General features: G+C 37.9%; 1 protein-coding gene across 2 annotated transcripts in view; it reads left to right on the top strand.

The window, feature by feature from the left end:
• The window catches only part of LOC138835266 (lamin tail domain-containing protein 1-like), a 68,260-nt gene extending 61,739 nt beyond the window's left edge, over positions 1-6,521 (top strand). Inside the window, exon 11 of one of the 2 annotated variants that reach the window (XM_070033836.1) lies at positions 6,377-6,521. In XM_070033836.1, coding sequence (XP_069889937.1) covers positions 6,377-6,448 — 72 coding nt within the window. In that variant the 3' untranslated portion in view covers positions 6,449-6,521. The remainder of the gene's footprint in view (positions 1-6,376) is intronic. The other variant, XM_070033837.1, reaches the window with a different exon arrangement.
• Positions 6,522-15,628: the final 9,107 nt, after the last annotated feature.

The following is a 15,628-nucleotide window of genomic DNA, read 5'->3' as shown; positions in this document are numbered from 1 at the left end:
TGTATCTGTTGAACTAGATTGTATCTGTAGACTATTGACTGTACAAAAGCAAACTTTGATTGATGGTTGCCTTAAGATAGTGTTCTAGCACAAAACTGGTGCTATTTTCATCTCAAATGGGCAGAGTAAGCTGGAAAAACACAAGAAAAATGGCAAATCCGGATATCTCAATTCCCAATCTTGATAATCAGGGGTCAGAACAGATAATGAATAATCCAGAGGAGAGTTCCGAAATAGCTCTACAAACACTGGTGGCAAACATGATAAATGAGAAGTTTGACAACTTACAAAGGACTCGGTATGAGCGTGAAAGGGAGAAAGAGGAAGCATCCCAAAAGCTTATACAGGAATATCATAAGCGTGAGGAAGCTACTCAAAAACTGATACAGGATTTGCGTGAACAACTTGAGAATACAAAAAGAGAAAGGGAGGAATGGCGTGAGCAGGCTGAGAACACTCAAAGAGAACTGCAGGAATCCCACGAACGAGAAGAAAAGAGAACTACAGGAATCCCACGAAGGGGAGGAAGCTAATCAAAGAGTAATACAGGAATTGAGAGACCAGGTAGAGAATACACAAAGATCACTAAAGGCATTCATGGAATCCATTAACAAAGAGCTGAAGGAAGTCAGGGAGACCACAAAGGGAATGCTGAATGGAACCCAACAGAAGGAATGGGAGTCCAAAGAAACCATAACCAATCAACTAAGTGATTTGAGAACAAACACTGAACACCAAATTAAGGAAGTAAAGAAATTCATACAAGACCTAAAACAGAGCTTCAACAAAGAACTTGAAGCCATCAAAGCTGACCAACTAGAAGGAAAAGAGATTAAAAAAACAAAGTAGAGAGTCGTGACAGCAGGTTAGACCATGCAGAAGATTGAATCTCAGGGATTGAAGACAGCCTAGACATTATAGAGAAAGAACATACAACCATCCAAGACAAGTCCAAGAAATATGATAGATCTATCCAACACCAGGAAGACACCATCAGAAGGCCTAATCTAAGGATAATGGGGGTAGAGGAGCACCTAGAAACAGAAGTTAATGGTCTAGGAAATTTGTTTAACCGGATCCTAGCAGAGAATTTCCCAAACAAACAAAAGATAGGCCTATTCAGATACAAGAAGCTTTTAGAACCCCAAATAGACCAGACCAGATTAGGACATCCCACTGTCACATTATAATCCACACAGGATCAACTCAGACCAAGGAAAAGATCCTTAAAGCTGTCAAGGAGAAAAGGGTAATCACCTATAAAGGGAAACCAATTAGAATCACCTCAGATTTCTCAGCAGAGACAATCAAAGCAAGAAGAGCCTGGAATGATGTATGCCATGCCCTAAAAACAAACAACTATCAACCAAGAATACTGTACCCAGCTACACTCTCCTTCATAACTGAAGGCCAAATAAAAACCTTCCGTAGCAAAGAAAAATTGAAACAATACATCTCCACCAAACCAGCCCTACAAAAGATTCTTAAAGATGTCCTACACATAAAAAACCAACAAGACCGCAACAAAGGCCAAGAAACTGCACCCAAACTGAGAATCCAAGAACCATAGGAAGAACCCAGTTCTTGCAGCCACCAAGAAGGTGGATAACATGGCAAGAACTCCCAAATACCTCTCAGTCCTATCTCTTAACATTAACGGACTGAACTCTCCAATTAAGCGACACAGACTGTGTAGTTGGATTAAAAAACAAGACCCTTCTATCTGCTGCCTGCAGGAGTCACATCTTGCCCGTAAAAACCAACACATTTTCAATGTTAAAGGCTGGAACAAAATCTACCAAGCAAACGGCCCCCATAAACAGGCGGGAGTTGCAATCCTAATATCAGATAAAATAGACTTCAAATTAAAATTTGTGAGAAGAGATAAAGAAGGTCACTACATACTAATTAAAGGATCTCTCCTTCAGGAGGATATTACAATTCTAAATACCTATTCGCCAAACAATGGAGCACCCAAATTTATCAAAGAAACACTAGTTTCCCTCAAATCCCATATAGATCCAAAGACATTAATTGTTGGGGATTTTAACACACCACTCTCCCCACTAGATAGATCAACTCGGCAAAAACTCAACAGAGAAACCCCAGATCTAAACAGCTGCATAGATCAACTAGACTTAACAGACATCTACCGAACATTTCACCCAGCAGCATCAGAATACACGTTTTTCTCAGCAGCACATGGAACATTCTCTAAAATAGACCACATTTTAGGCCACAAAGCAAACTTGTCTAAATTCGGAAACATTGAAGTTATACCTTGCATCCTCTGACCTCAAGGGAATAAAATTAGAACTCAACAGCAAAAGCAACCAAAGAAAGTCCGGCATCACAATGAGGCTGAACAACACACTGCTGAATCAAGAGTGGGTCATGAAACAGATTAGAATGGAAATTAAAATGTTCATGCTATTCAACAAAAATGAACACACAAATTACCAGCTCCTCTGGGACACAGCAAAGGCAGTACTCAGAGGCAAGTTTATAGCTCTGAGCTCCTACATCAACAAATTGGAGAGATTGGAAACTAACAATTTAATGACACATCTAAACCTCCTTGAAAAAGAGCAGCAAGATAAACCCCAATCCAGTAGACGGAAAGAAATAATCAAAATTAAATCAGAATTAAATGAATGAGAATCCAAAAAAAAACTATAGAAAGAATCAACAAAACAAAGAGTTGGTTCTTCGAAAAACTTAACAAAATTGACAGACCCTTAGCAAATCTTATCAGAAAAAGAAAACAAACCCAAATTAATAAACTCAGAGATGAGAATGGAAACATCACCACGGAAACAACCAAGATTCTGAACATTATAAGGGAATACTTCTCAAAACTTTATGCTAATAAGTTTGAGAACTTGACAGAAATGGACCTTTTCCTAGCAAATATTGACATGCCAAAACTAAACCAAGATGAGTTAAACTATCTTAACAGGCCCATACCAAGCATTGAAATAGAAACAGCAATAAGAGACCTCCCAGCTAAGAAAAGTCCAGGACCAGATGGTTTTACAGCGGAATTTTACAAGGCCTTCAAAGCAGAGCTCACACCAATCCTCCTCCAACTCTTCAATGAAATTGAAAGAGAAATCTCACTACCGAACACATTCTATGAAGCCATCATAACCCTCATCCCAAAACCAGGCAGGGACTCATCAAAGAAAGAGAACTATAGACCCATTTCTTTGATGAATATTGATGCAAAACTTCTCAACAAAATTTTGGCCAATCGATTTCAACAATTCATCCAAAAAATCATACACCACGATCAAACAGGATTCATTTCAGGGATGCAATGCTGGTTCAATATACACAAATCAATTAATATTATTCATCACATCAACAGGAGCAAGAATAAGAACCACATGGTTATCTCAATAGATGCAGAAAAAGCATTCGACAAGATCCAACACCCCTTCATGATGAAGGTTTTGGAAAAATTAGGAATCCATGGAACATTCAATACAATAAAGGCTGTATATGACAAACCTACAGCCAGCATTATACTCAATGGTGAAAAACTAAAGCCATTTCCTCTTAACTCAGGAACAAGACAAGGATGCCCACTCTCTCCACTTCTCTTCAATCTAGTATTAGAATGCCTAGCAACAGCAATAAGACAAGATGCAGACATAAAGGGGATCCAAATAGGGAAAGAAGAAATAAAGCTCTCCCTCTTTGCAGATGACCTTATCTTATATTTAAAGAATCCCATAGACTCCACTCCCAAATTACTCAAGCTGATTCAAAACTTTGGCAAAGTAGCAGGTTATAAAATTAACCCCCCAAAATCAATGGCTTTTCTGTATGCCAACAATGAGAAAAGTGTGGCTGAAATTAGGAAAGCAACTCCATTTGTAATAGCCCCACAAAAAATAAAATACCTAGGAATCAACTTAACTAAAGAAGTGAAGGACCTCTATGATGAAATCTTTAAAATCTTGAAAAAGGAAATCAACACAGAACTAAAAAAATGGCAAAGCCTCCCATGCTCCTGGATTGGAAAGATTAACATCGTGAAAATGGCAATACTTCCCAAGGCTATCTACAAATTCAACGCAATACCTATCAAAATTCCAACCTCATTCTTCAAGGAAATAGAAGAGGCAATCCAAAAATTCATATGGAACAATAAAAGACCCCGAATAGCAAAAACGCTCCTCAACGGAAAGAACACTGCTGTAGGAATATCAATACCAAATTTCAAACTCTACTATAAAACCATAGTAATCAAAACAGCTTGGTATTGGCATAAGAACAGACCTCAGGACCAATGGAATAGAATTGAAAACCCAGAAATGAACCTACAGACCTATAGCCATCTAATTTTTCGATAAGGGAGCTAAAACAATAGAATGGAAGAAAGACAGCCTCTTCAGTAAATGGTGCTGGCAAAAGTGGTTAACTACATGTAGAAAACTAAAGTTAGATCCTTATATATCACCCTGCACCAGAATCAACTGCAAATGGATCAAAGACCTTGAAGTCAAAGCAGACACTCTGAAAACATTACAGGATGGAATAGGAGAAACCCTAGGTCTCCTTGGCTCAGGCCGAAATTTTCTGAATAGAGACCCGGAAACACAACAAATCAAAGAAAGGTTGGACAAATGGGACTGCATAAAGTTGCAGAGCTTCTGCAGGGCAAATGACATAGCTAGCAAGATCAATAGAAAGCCCACTGATTGGGAGAAGATCTTTACTAACCATACAACGGACAAGGGTCTCATATCTAAAATATACTTGGAACTCAAAAAATTAAACCCCCCAACAACAAATCCTCAAAGAAACAACTGCCCAATAAACAAGTGGGGGAAAGACTTAAAGAGAAACTTCTCTGAAGAAGAAAGAAGGATGGCCAATAGACTCATGAAGAAATGTTCAACATCCCTAGCCATAAAAGAAATGTAAATCAAAACAACATTGAGATACCACCTCTCTCCAGTTAGAACGGCAAAAATCAAGAACTCTAACAACAACAGATGCTGGAGGGGATGTGGACAGAAAGGAATCTTGCTTCATTGTTGGTGGGAATGTATACTTGTTCAACCACTTTGGAAAGCAGTATGGAGGTTCCTGAAAAGACTTCACATAGAACTCCCTTATGACCCAGCAATCCCACTTTTGGGCATTTACCCAAATGTTTACAAACAAGACCACACTAAAGCTACCAGCACAACTATGTTTATTGCAGCATTATTTACCATAGCTAAGATCTGGAACCAACCCAGATGCCCCTCAGTAGATGAATGGATCAAGAAAATGTGGTATATATACACAATGGAATTCTATGCCTCCATCAGAAAGAATGACATTGCCCCATTTGTTAGGAAATGGAAAAACTTGGAAAAAATTATATTAAGTGAAGTAAGCCAGGCCCAAAGAAACATAAGTCCCATGGTTTCCCTTATTTGCAATATCTAGTATATGTATGAGTCAAGCGGAAAAGGTCAGATAATGTGATGTCAGGAAAATGAACCCTTAGACATGTATTTTAATGTTTTTTCTTACATGCATGTGTTTCTAACGCATTTATAAGATTATCTCTTTGTTGCTTTGTATGTCCCTCCCCCACAGTATAACCCCTTCTTTCACTATATTTGATGTCAGTATAACTTGTGGAGGAGAGGGGGATAAAACAGTTGTTTAAGGATACAGGTGGACCTGATGCAACAACGAGAAGTATAAGTTGTCATGTCCAAAATGAGCTTTACAACGTCGGTTGGGGGGGGGGAAGGAGGGGAAGGAGAAGGGTTGGGATTAGGGGGGAGGTGGGAGGCTGGGAAGGGATGTGAAGGGTAAACCAAAGGAGGAGGCTGCAATGCTTGGTAAGAAATGTACGCATTATCCTGCCCATGTAATTGTAACCCCTCTGTACAGTATGTTCACAAATAAAATTTTAAAAAAAAAGAATCTTATGGACTTTCCTGCTCAGGCTGGCTGTGAACTCTGACCCTCAGATTTCAGTCCCCTGAGTAGCTTGAATTATAGGCATGAGCCACCAGTGCCAGGCACATTGTTACCCTTCTCATGGTGCATACTGGAAAGTCCAATAGGAGGCTTGCTTCTAGCCCCTAAGCAAGTTCATGGGGATCCTGACCAAAACCTTACATAAAATTTACTACCAAATCCAGTTTTTACAAATAATTAGTTGGGATTTAGTAGTCAAGAAACAGGAAGTTAATAATAATAATAATAATAATAATAATAATAATAATAATATTATTATTACTATTATTGGTTTTGTGGTTGATCTTACATAACTATAGGTTGAACTTTGGGCTTTGCACTTGCTTCAAAATCATTTTACCCCTTTATCCATACCTTCAACCTCTTTGCTTTTATTTTTCAGGTAAGACCTCTCGATTTTTCTCCAGGACAAGCTTTGGACAATAATCTTACTACTTCTATGTCTCCTACATAACTGTGATTACAAGTGGGCACCAGCACACCCAGCCCTACATTTAATACTCTTTACTGTAATACCCTAGTAAAATGTAATTATTACATTTTTCCTGTGAAAGTATCAATGTTTTCTCTACACACTCAATCACATATTCTTTTAGTCTCTGCACTAACGCTTTGTTCAAGTCAGCCTGCAAAACAATGTATAAACATCCAGATTTCTTTAGTGAGATGAAACTTCATGTGTATTTTCTTTTCACAGTTGTCTTCAAAGTTTCTTGCCTTCCCTGTTCTTGTCTGCCAGTTTCGCCCTTCAGGTGAAATCATTCAGTTGTATGGAACAGTGAATACACCTGTAGCCTATACTCCCCATCATTCTGTTGAAAGACTACACTTTGAAAATGCCAAAAGCCTGAGTGAATTCCTCCATAGAGGAGCTTAGGACACTAACTTCTCCAGCCGTTGTGTCATCTGATGTAATTTCTATAGTGATCTCACAGTTGTCATACACAGAACGCCAAGCTTTCAATATGTTTGGTTTCCTTTCTAAGAAGATCATCTGCTTTATTTAAATATGAGATATCTCTTAGATTGCATAAGCCAACTAGATGATTCTCAACTACCAACAAGGTTGACATGGGCAATATGAGCATGGCCTGGGTTAGTAAACTATATCATAACTATTTTGATGTTCATATTCAAGAGCAGAAATAATATTAAAAATCAGCTGGTGAAATAGATAGGTCATTTAGGAATAAATAATTCTCTATCATTAAACCGTCCTTCAAACATTTACCCAAAACAGTGCATACATGACAACGGTAACAAAAGAAATAAAAAGGTCCTCCCTTGTGACTGCTCTACCATATCTGCTAATTTTGGATTTTGAGATTAGTTGGAATGGAAAAATTTCAAATAAATGACATTTTGATTACAATCACCATAATTCCAGTCTGAATTATATATTTCCACTTAGGCTCTTTTAAAAAGTATTATATTTTATTATATGTGTGTGTATACATTTATTTGTATAAGGATAATAATATCCAAGTCTAGAGTAAGCAGGCAGTCTTCATGTCTCAGCCATCCATCATCACTCAGCAGAGATAACTAATAGCAAAAAAGAAAAATCTTTTCTGAAACTTTACTGTATATTACAATTAAATATAGTCACCCTCCTATGCAGAAGGACACCAAAATTTAATTCTCTGACCTCAGTATGACCTCAGTATGACCAACTTTTCTCTGTCCTTCCCACTTCACTCCAGAGTTTCTGGTAACCATTCACACATCTTTCTGAGCACCCAGTTTCACCCAAGTGAAAACTATTTGGTATTTTTCATTCTGTGAAATGAAAAGGTTTGCATAGGAGGGTGACTGTATTTAATTTTAATATATAGTAGTCTCAAGAAAGCCTTTTTTGCTGTTAGTTATCTCTGTTGAGTGATGAAGGCTAGCTGAGACATGCAAGACATCCTGCAGGTGGGCTTTCCAAAGGAGACCACGTATTTTGTATAAACCACTGTTGCATGTGCTGAGGAATAATAATGGGACACACACACACACACACACACACACACACACACACACACACACATTGCATATTCCTGGTCATAGGCACTTTTACTACTTATTATTTCAGCTCCTATCTCCTCATTTTACTTAGGGACTTTGATATGCACACAAAACAATTTCTTTACTCTTGAGACAGTTTATTAAGTGAATCACACTTTATTATTGCTTCTCTGTGAACTCATTTGTTTGAGAATTTAATTTCCTCACATCTGACTACACATTTGAGTTAAAATCTTCTGTGAAACATAATGGTGATAAGCCTGTGTTGGGTATGCACGATGGATTCCCCATAGTCGTCTTGGTTAGGCACAAAACCACTTTTACTTCCAGAAAATGTAGTCTTCATTAATTGGTATTCAGACATCCCTTGTAATAACAGAGATTGATACATATTTTGGTTTTAGGATGTTTTTCCAAAAAACTCAAAATGTCATTTTAAACTGGAAGAAGAGGATAGCAAAATGGAGACACCCAGAAGTTTCATCACTATAAATCTGAAGCAAAGCATCAGATGCAGGACTTCAAGAATATCATAGAAAGACAAGAGAAAAATTTAGACAGAGTTCCACCAAAACCCAGAAATATCTTCATATAGATTTTTAGATGAAATGATAGTCACCAATATAGGATGCTAGGAGTAAGAGTGAGAAATAGGGAGAATCCTTCCAGTTGGGTTTCAGACTAAAGAATTAAAAAAAAACCCTGGCATAGATATTCAGGAGGCTGAGTCTAAGTATTTTGATTCAAAGATACCCTGGCAGGAAACTCTGTACAACTCTTCAATTAATCATCAAACGCCAGAAATGAAAGTGTGGCTCAAGTACAGTGCTTGCCTTGAGCTTTGAGGTACAGTGCCCTAGCCCCGAGTTCAAGATCCAAGGCGACAACTATTCCTCCCTCCCTCCCTTCTTCTCTCCCTCTCTCCTTCACTTTCTCCTCTCCTCCCTCTCTCCCTCTCTCCCTCCCCCTTCTGGACTATTCCACTTATAATTTTCTCAGAAATACTCGTATGGAGTAACTTTGACATCTATTACAATTATCCTAACATCTAGAAAATCTTCACCTACTGACTTGCTGTACTCTAAGAAATGGTTAACTCAAGAAAAATATGTATTAAATATTTATTTGAATTCATAAAACCTGACCAACGTATTCATTTTTTTAATATTATTTTATCTTATTTGAGAACATACTGTACAGAGGGGCTATAATTACATGGGCAGGATAATGCATACATTTCTTACCAAGCATTGCAGCCTCCTCCTTTGTTTACCCTTCACCTCCCTTCCCAGCCTCCCCCCTCCCCCCACCCAATTATACCCCCCCACCGACATTGTAAAGTTGGTTTTGACATGACATTTTGTACTTCTCATTGTTAACTAATACATTTTTTCATATTTGCTTGAGATTTTTCTATCTGATAAAATACTGCTGCTTTTTTAGCAGATTCTTTTGATATCGATTACCATTTACATTTTTGTGAGTTCATACCTCTCCTGCTATGTTTCAGATCACACTCAGAGCCTAGTGGTTGTTAATCAAATCCTCCACCACTTGAAACATGAAATTTCACATTAAATTTGCCCAGGCTATTCTCAAATGAAGATATTTCTTTTGCCTGTGTCCACAATAAGATGGCGTTAAAGCATAAACTATCACCTATTTATTCATATGTCATACAGTACTAGAGTTAGAACTCAGTACCTCCTGCTGTCTTTTCAAGGATTCTACCCCTTGAGCCACACAAAATTTGTATGCTTGAGGTTATTTGAGCTATGTTTGTACCTCAATATTCTTAATTATATCCAGGTATCTTCAAAAGAGGTGCATACCAATACGTTTGCCTTTTAATTGAGGTGGAATTTTTTAAACTTTTGCACATGAGGACCTCAAGCATGAAGCTCCTATTCTCTAGCCCCCAACTAACTAATAATATAGATATACTCCCTGACCTACTAAGTCACCTACTTTGCCCTACGTTTTGGTAGAAAAAATGGTAGATATCCCATTGCCTACAATCTATGGCCCAGTCCTGACCAAGTTTTCAATGGAGCCCTACATAGTTTCCTGATTTGCCACCACATTTTCCCCAGCTAAATACTTGTTCTGATGCAAATGGTTGGCCATCTCTAATGCTTCCTGGAGACCAGTTCCTTCTCAATATTTCAGATGATTATTCAGAGTATAATATCACATGCTACATATCAATTACTCCTTACCACAGAGCTTTCCACAGGCTATTCTATATCATATGGGAACAAATCAGGAATATCAAGGAGGGCCTTATAGAAAACTTGGTCAAGACTGAGTCTTTGCTAGAAGGATATGAGAGAACTACCATATTTTAAGCAGCACAAAGGAAGGAGGAAGTAATCCAAACATCCCAGGAAGAGGGCTGAGGGAAAGCAGATACATAGGGAAAAACTAACTAGTGTAATGTGAACTAGGCATGGTATTGGTGTCCACTTTTAAAATGGGTCTTCAACACGGTCTAATTAGTGTCATTTGTGCATTTCCATAAAAAAATTAACTTTTAGCGATATATAGTTACATGTCACTGATTCAAAGATTCATTGAGCACCAATATTCAATATTCGTTCATCACAATGGTTGCTTATAATGCACACACACACACACACACACACACACACACACACACACACACACACACACACATCAATAAAATTTGTGGATTCCTTTTCCCTTACGCATGTCTTCAATAAGTATTCTGCCCATAGTTGGGCAGAATAAGTATACTGCCCATCAGTTCCGCCAGAATCCACCTAAAATGGATACTCCATATTTTTGTGTATTCTCTCCCATCTCAATCCTTTGGCTTTTCAGAGAGCTCCCACTTGACCATTCTGTGTTCACAGGAAGACCACCAACTTACTGCTGGATTATGGCATATGACCTAAACCCCCTTCTGAATGAAATAAGTTTTACCCTACAGGAGTATTTTTTAAAATGTAGTGGACAGACAACACAGACATTCTATCATGAAGTCAGTAAAAACCTGTCTAGCATGTGTGCCACGGCATAAATATCCTTTCCACGTCCAATTGGATAACTTTCAGGTAGAAAAATCACCACAGTTCTCCAATGATTAGTAACAGCTGAAGGACTGCAAAAGATGGATGACTCCGATATGGAGCAGAAGGAAAGAAGACAATTATGTACAAGAAAAAGAACCTTACCAAGTAGAGTAAAAGGACAAATATGGACTATATCTGGTGTACCACGTTTCAAATTTGGTCAGGATTCCATTGTTGCTCATTGGCTCCAGTATGTCTTCTTTTTGCTAACAAGTCTAAGAGATGAGAAGAGCAGGAAGGTTTCCCAGTCAGGGCCATTAGGGACATTTGTTGAGACACAGACAAGTTCAGAAGTGGACTTGAACACAGTGAAATGACCATGGGTTCATGTTACTCAGCACAGCAAACAGTGAATTTGTAAAAAGCAGGCCTTCATCCACATGTTAGGATATAGAAACAGATATTCCCAGTCAGTGTTCATAGTCTTGTGCAGTGAAGTTAACCTGAAACCCTGGTGTGAAGCCTTGAAACCAGTCCAGAACTATTACTTTCAAATTGCTCAGCACCCCAAGCACCCCAAACTTAGTTGCTTTGTTAAATTCAAGCAGGAAACAGCAACAGCATAGTATTTAGAAGCAGATATTTGCAGGGAGCTTCCATCAACATACTAGGTCAAAGATATCAAAATGCTTCTTAGGAAGACTTGAAGCCAATGAAATGTTGTTATGTTCCTATGGTTCAGAACCTCAAACCCAGTGTGTGTGAAAGAGTTCATTCAGCTAAGAACAACCATTCAATATTTAGAGGCTGATATTTCCAATCAGGTTTCATAAACATGTCTGGTCAAAGAAACCTGAATCCTAGTTCTGAGACCTTGAACACAGTGAAATTATTGTAGTTTCAACTTACTCGGCAAGTCAAAGTGAGTGAATGTTTAAAAGCTCCACCAGTCACCATCCAACTTTTAGAATTTAATGGCAGATATTCCCAATCAGAGCCCATAATTCAATGGGGTAAGGAAACCTGAAAGTTTGGTATAAAGCCTTGCAGCCAGTCCAGGGTTCTTAGGTTCAAATTGTTCCCCACCTCAAACTGCGATGCTTTGCAAAAATTCAAGCAGGTAACAGCAACCGTGTAGTATTGAGAAGCAGATATTTCTAGGGAGCTGCCATTGGCATACTGGTTCAAAAAAACCCCGATTTCTTCCTTGGAATAAATAAAATGGGTAGTCATGGAAAGAGAGCATCACGTAAGTATTCAGATAGAGAAGTTTATTTACTAATCTGCTGCTGCGTGGTGCATGGGTGGAGGTGCACAGGCCAAAGAAGGGAACTGTGTTTAAGTAGGGAAGGCCAGATGAGGGATGGTGTGTCCACACTGGATGCTGATGTGACCTCAGGGCCTGGGACCCTCCCCTGGTCTGAAGATAAGCGAGACTAGGTTTGGCCCAGAATGTGACCTTGGAGGGGAAAGTGACTGGGTCCAGGTGTGCCAGTTACCTAGGTGACAATGATACTGGGTGGAAAGTTAATCAAGATGTGGGGATACCAGGCTTGCATGGACCTAGACCGGGGCAGACCTTACATTCCAGTCTTTTGATAATTATGAAACAGGGTGTAGATTCTCTGGCTAATTCCTGCTGGCAAGGAGCACAGCATTAGGTGTAAAAGATAGAGATCTGCAGCCCCCCCCACCATTGAAGAAGGCATCAGGCAGTAGCTGTCCCTTGGTGGTAGTCTTTGAATGAAGTCTGGAAGAAATCTCATGAGTAAGGGGCTGGGCAAAAAAAAATTAGAGAGCACACACATGACAACAAGGTAAGAATGTAAGTTCCTGTGAAGTTAGAATGTAAACAGGTATGGATATTAGATGGTTAAGTTTCTTATTTCTATTGACCACCTGGCTCTAGTTAATTTTGAAAGGGCAGGCATAAGGTGGTTGATATGGCATCATCTCTTCTTACTCCTCTTCATGGTTCCTTGTTTCCTGGACTGGCTGAGTCCCAGGTGTCTAGGTGCATGTTGTTAGGATGGCTTTTCCCAGTTGGCATCTCTCTTGTCAGTTACAGGGTTTGCAAAACCTGGGCACTGTCCCTGAGCACTTCTGCTTACGGCTAGTGCTCTACCACTTTGAGTCACAGTGCCATTTGCAGCATTTGGCTGGTTAATTGGAGATAATTGTCTCTTGACCCATGCTTCCATGCTGGCTCTTCTTTGCTGGTTAAGTGGGAGATGGAGTCTCAGAAGAATTTATCTGCCTAGGTTGACCTTGAGCTGCAAACCTCAGACCTAACAAGTCTTTGCCACAAAAACCTTTCTTATTTCCAATTACAATAACAATGAGACAAACAGAAATAATGAGCACAGCTTATCAGTAACTCGTTAAGAATTGACCAACAAATATTTTTCACTTCAATTACTTTCTCTTTCTCCATTTCTTCCAACCCCCTACTCTGAATCACATAGCTACTCCTTGTATTTTAGTTGTCATTATGGTCAGTATTCACTACTTTAAAACATGCATTTATCCATTACTATCATTAGATAACACAAAGGTCCCTTGTACCTTAAATTAATGAAAAACCTACTTGATCATTTTTCGACCTTCTGGGAAAGGTTTGAGTGGATTACCAAGAGAAAAAGTCAGCTATGAGTATTTTTTAAAGTATATGCTAGTGTTAGAATTAACGGAATTTTCTAATAATTTGACATAGTTGCCAAATTATTTTGCAGTTCAATGGCCAGTCCAGGAAAAAGCGCTTTGTAGAAGTAATGTAAGCTATGGAAACAACCTTTGTGTAAATTTTACCCCCAAAATTGCCAGCAAAATTACATTTATCCAGTTACTTTATACCGGATATCCTCAAAGCTGTTCATCACCAATTTCTTCTAATTGACCTTTTTATTCATGACACATTCTTTGGAACTGCTCTCATGATGCTAAACAGGGGGTTAAATATGGATTTCAACAATTGTCATTGTTATCTAAAATGAATACTAGTGAATAAAATGTGATCAAAGCTAACTACCTATGTGGCTAAAAATGAATACAGGGAATCCAAAGGATGTTTTCCTCAGTTGTTTTATTTATTTGACTTTAAAACACTTCCAAAATGGTTTATGAACATAGGTGTCATCACTAGAATAAGTAGCTTCCAGAGGCAACTTCGTCGAAAGACAGTATTTAGATATATTTAACATAAGCATGCTGGGTATGGAGGGCTCCATCTGTAATCCTACCACTCCTAAGGCTGGAGATGAGCATGGTGTACATAGTTACATTGTCCCTAACCCATCTCAAATAAACCAAACCCAAATCACAAAATGACAATAAAAATAAAGGAATAAAAACCCAGAAAATCACGAGTGTATAAGGTTTCTTACTCTAGAAAAAACTCAAAGATAACTTTTTGTCTAACACACTATTTGGTATAGGTTTACTATTGGTATGGAAACATTTTGGGCTTACAATCACTGTTTTCTTTCATTCTTCCCCAACACACAATTTACATTATTGTTATGATAGAGGTGTGGTTTACCTTTACATATGTCCAGAAATGAGTGCAATTCCTTTCACATAGAGTCATCTCTTCCCTCATTCTCTCCCATCTAGTTCCACAGATAAATTTCATTAATGTCCAGCAAGCCAGTGTGACCAACATTTCCCTTTTTCACCTTTCACTGTCTCACAAATACAAACTGATACACAGATACTCAGTAATTTAAGTACTATTTAAGATAGACTAGGAATCAAAGATTTGATGCTCAAATATTAGGTGAGAAAAAAGGTGTTACATATTCATATATATATTATATAATATATATTGTGCTATATATACATGTTATATGTATAATATATAATATATTAAATATGATATATGACATATATTATATATATTATTGGTCCCCATTTATTGCTTTCTGTTGAGTAACAGGTTGCCATCAAATTATCATTGCATAATTATAACTGAAATAAACAAGGAACAAACTTGGAATTTAGAATTCCTTGGCCCATTGTTCTTAGCAGCTTCTGTTTTCCACAACTTGGCCAACTCAGATAGGCTTCACAATATTTGTAAAGTAATTACACAAAAATAACTTGAAAATTATACCCAGCCACGGATAAGCAACCTATTATGATTCTCTGCATTCCTTAGCTGTTACTTCATAAAGACAATACAACTGAGTTGTATTTTGTAGCTTATTAAACCAATTCTTAAAATTCTAAAACTAGGCTTTAAGATCAAGACCCAGGATTAGCAACATAAAATAATTTTTTAGGCAAACTATTAAGAAAGCACAATTCAAAAACTAGTAGCAGTTAAAATATATTAGTGGAATTCTAATATATTTTAAGTGTAAGCATGAAAATAAGTGCATGGATAAGTGCAGTGTAGCCATGAAAATCCAAAGATATTGGAACAAAATTCAAATGTAGGTGGCTAAAAATTGTGACTGTACTATCACATGAGAAATGAGTGAGACTCACTTATTCATCAAATTGATTCTAACAATATAAATTAATATCTGATAGAAAAAGAAATGTAGAGTTTATTTGACCTTCTATGTATTTAATCATACATGTAAGTT

Source organism: Dipodomys merriami, unplaced genomic scaffold, assembly GCF_024711535.1.
Source record: "Dipodomys merriami isolate MVZ:Mamm:240054 unplaced genomic scaffold, mDipMer1.0.p SCAF_233, whole genome shotgun sequence".
NCBI classification, from domain to species: domain Eukaryota; kingdom Metazoa; phylum Chordata; class Mammalia; order Rodentia; family Heteromyidae; genus Dipodomys; species Dipodomys merriami.
The sequence above is the reverse complement of the archived record's forward strand: the minus strand, read 5'-3'. Positions and strand labels throughout refer to the sequence as shown.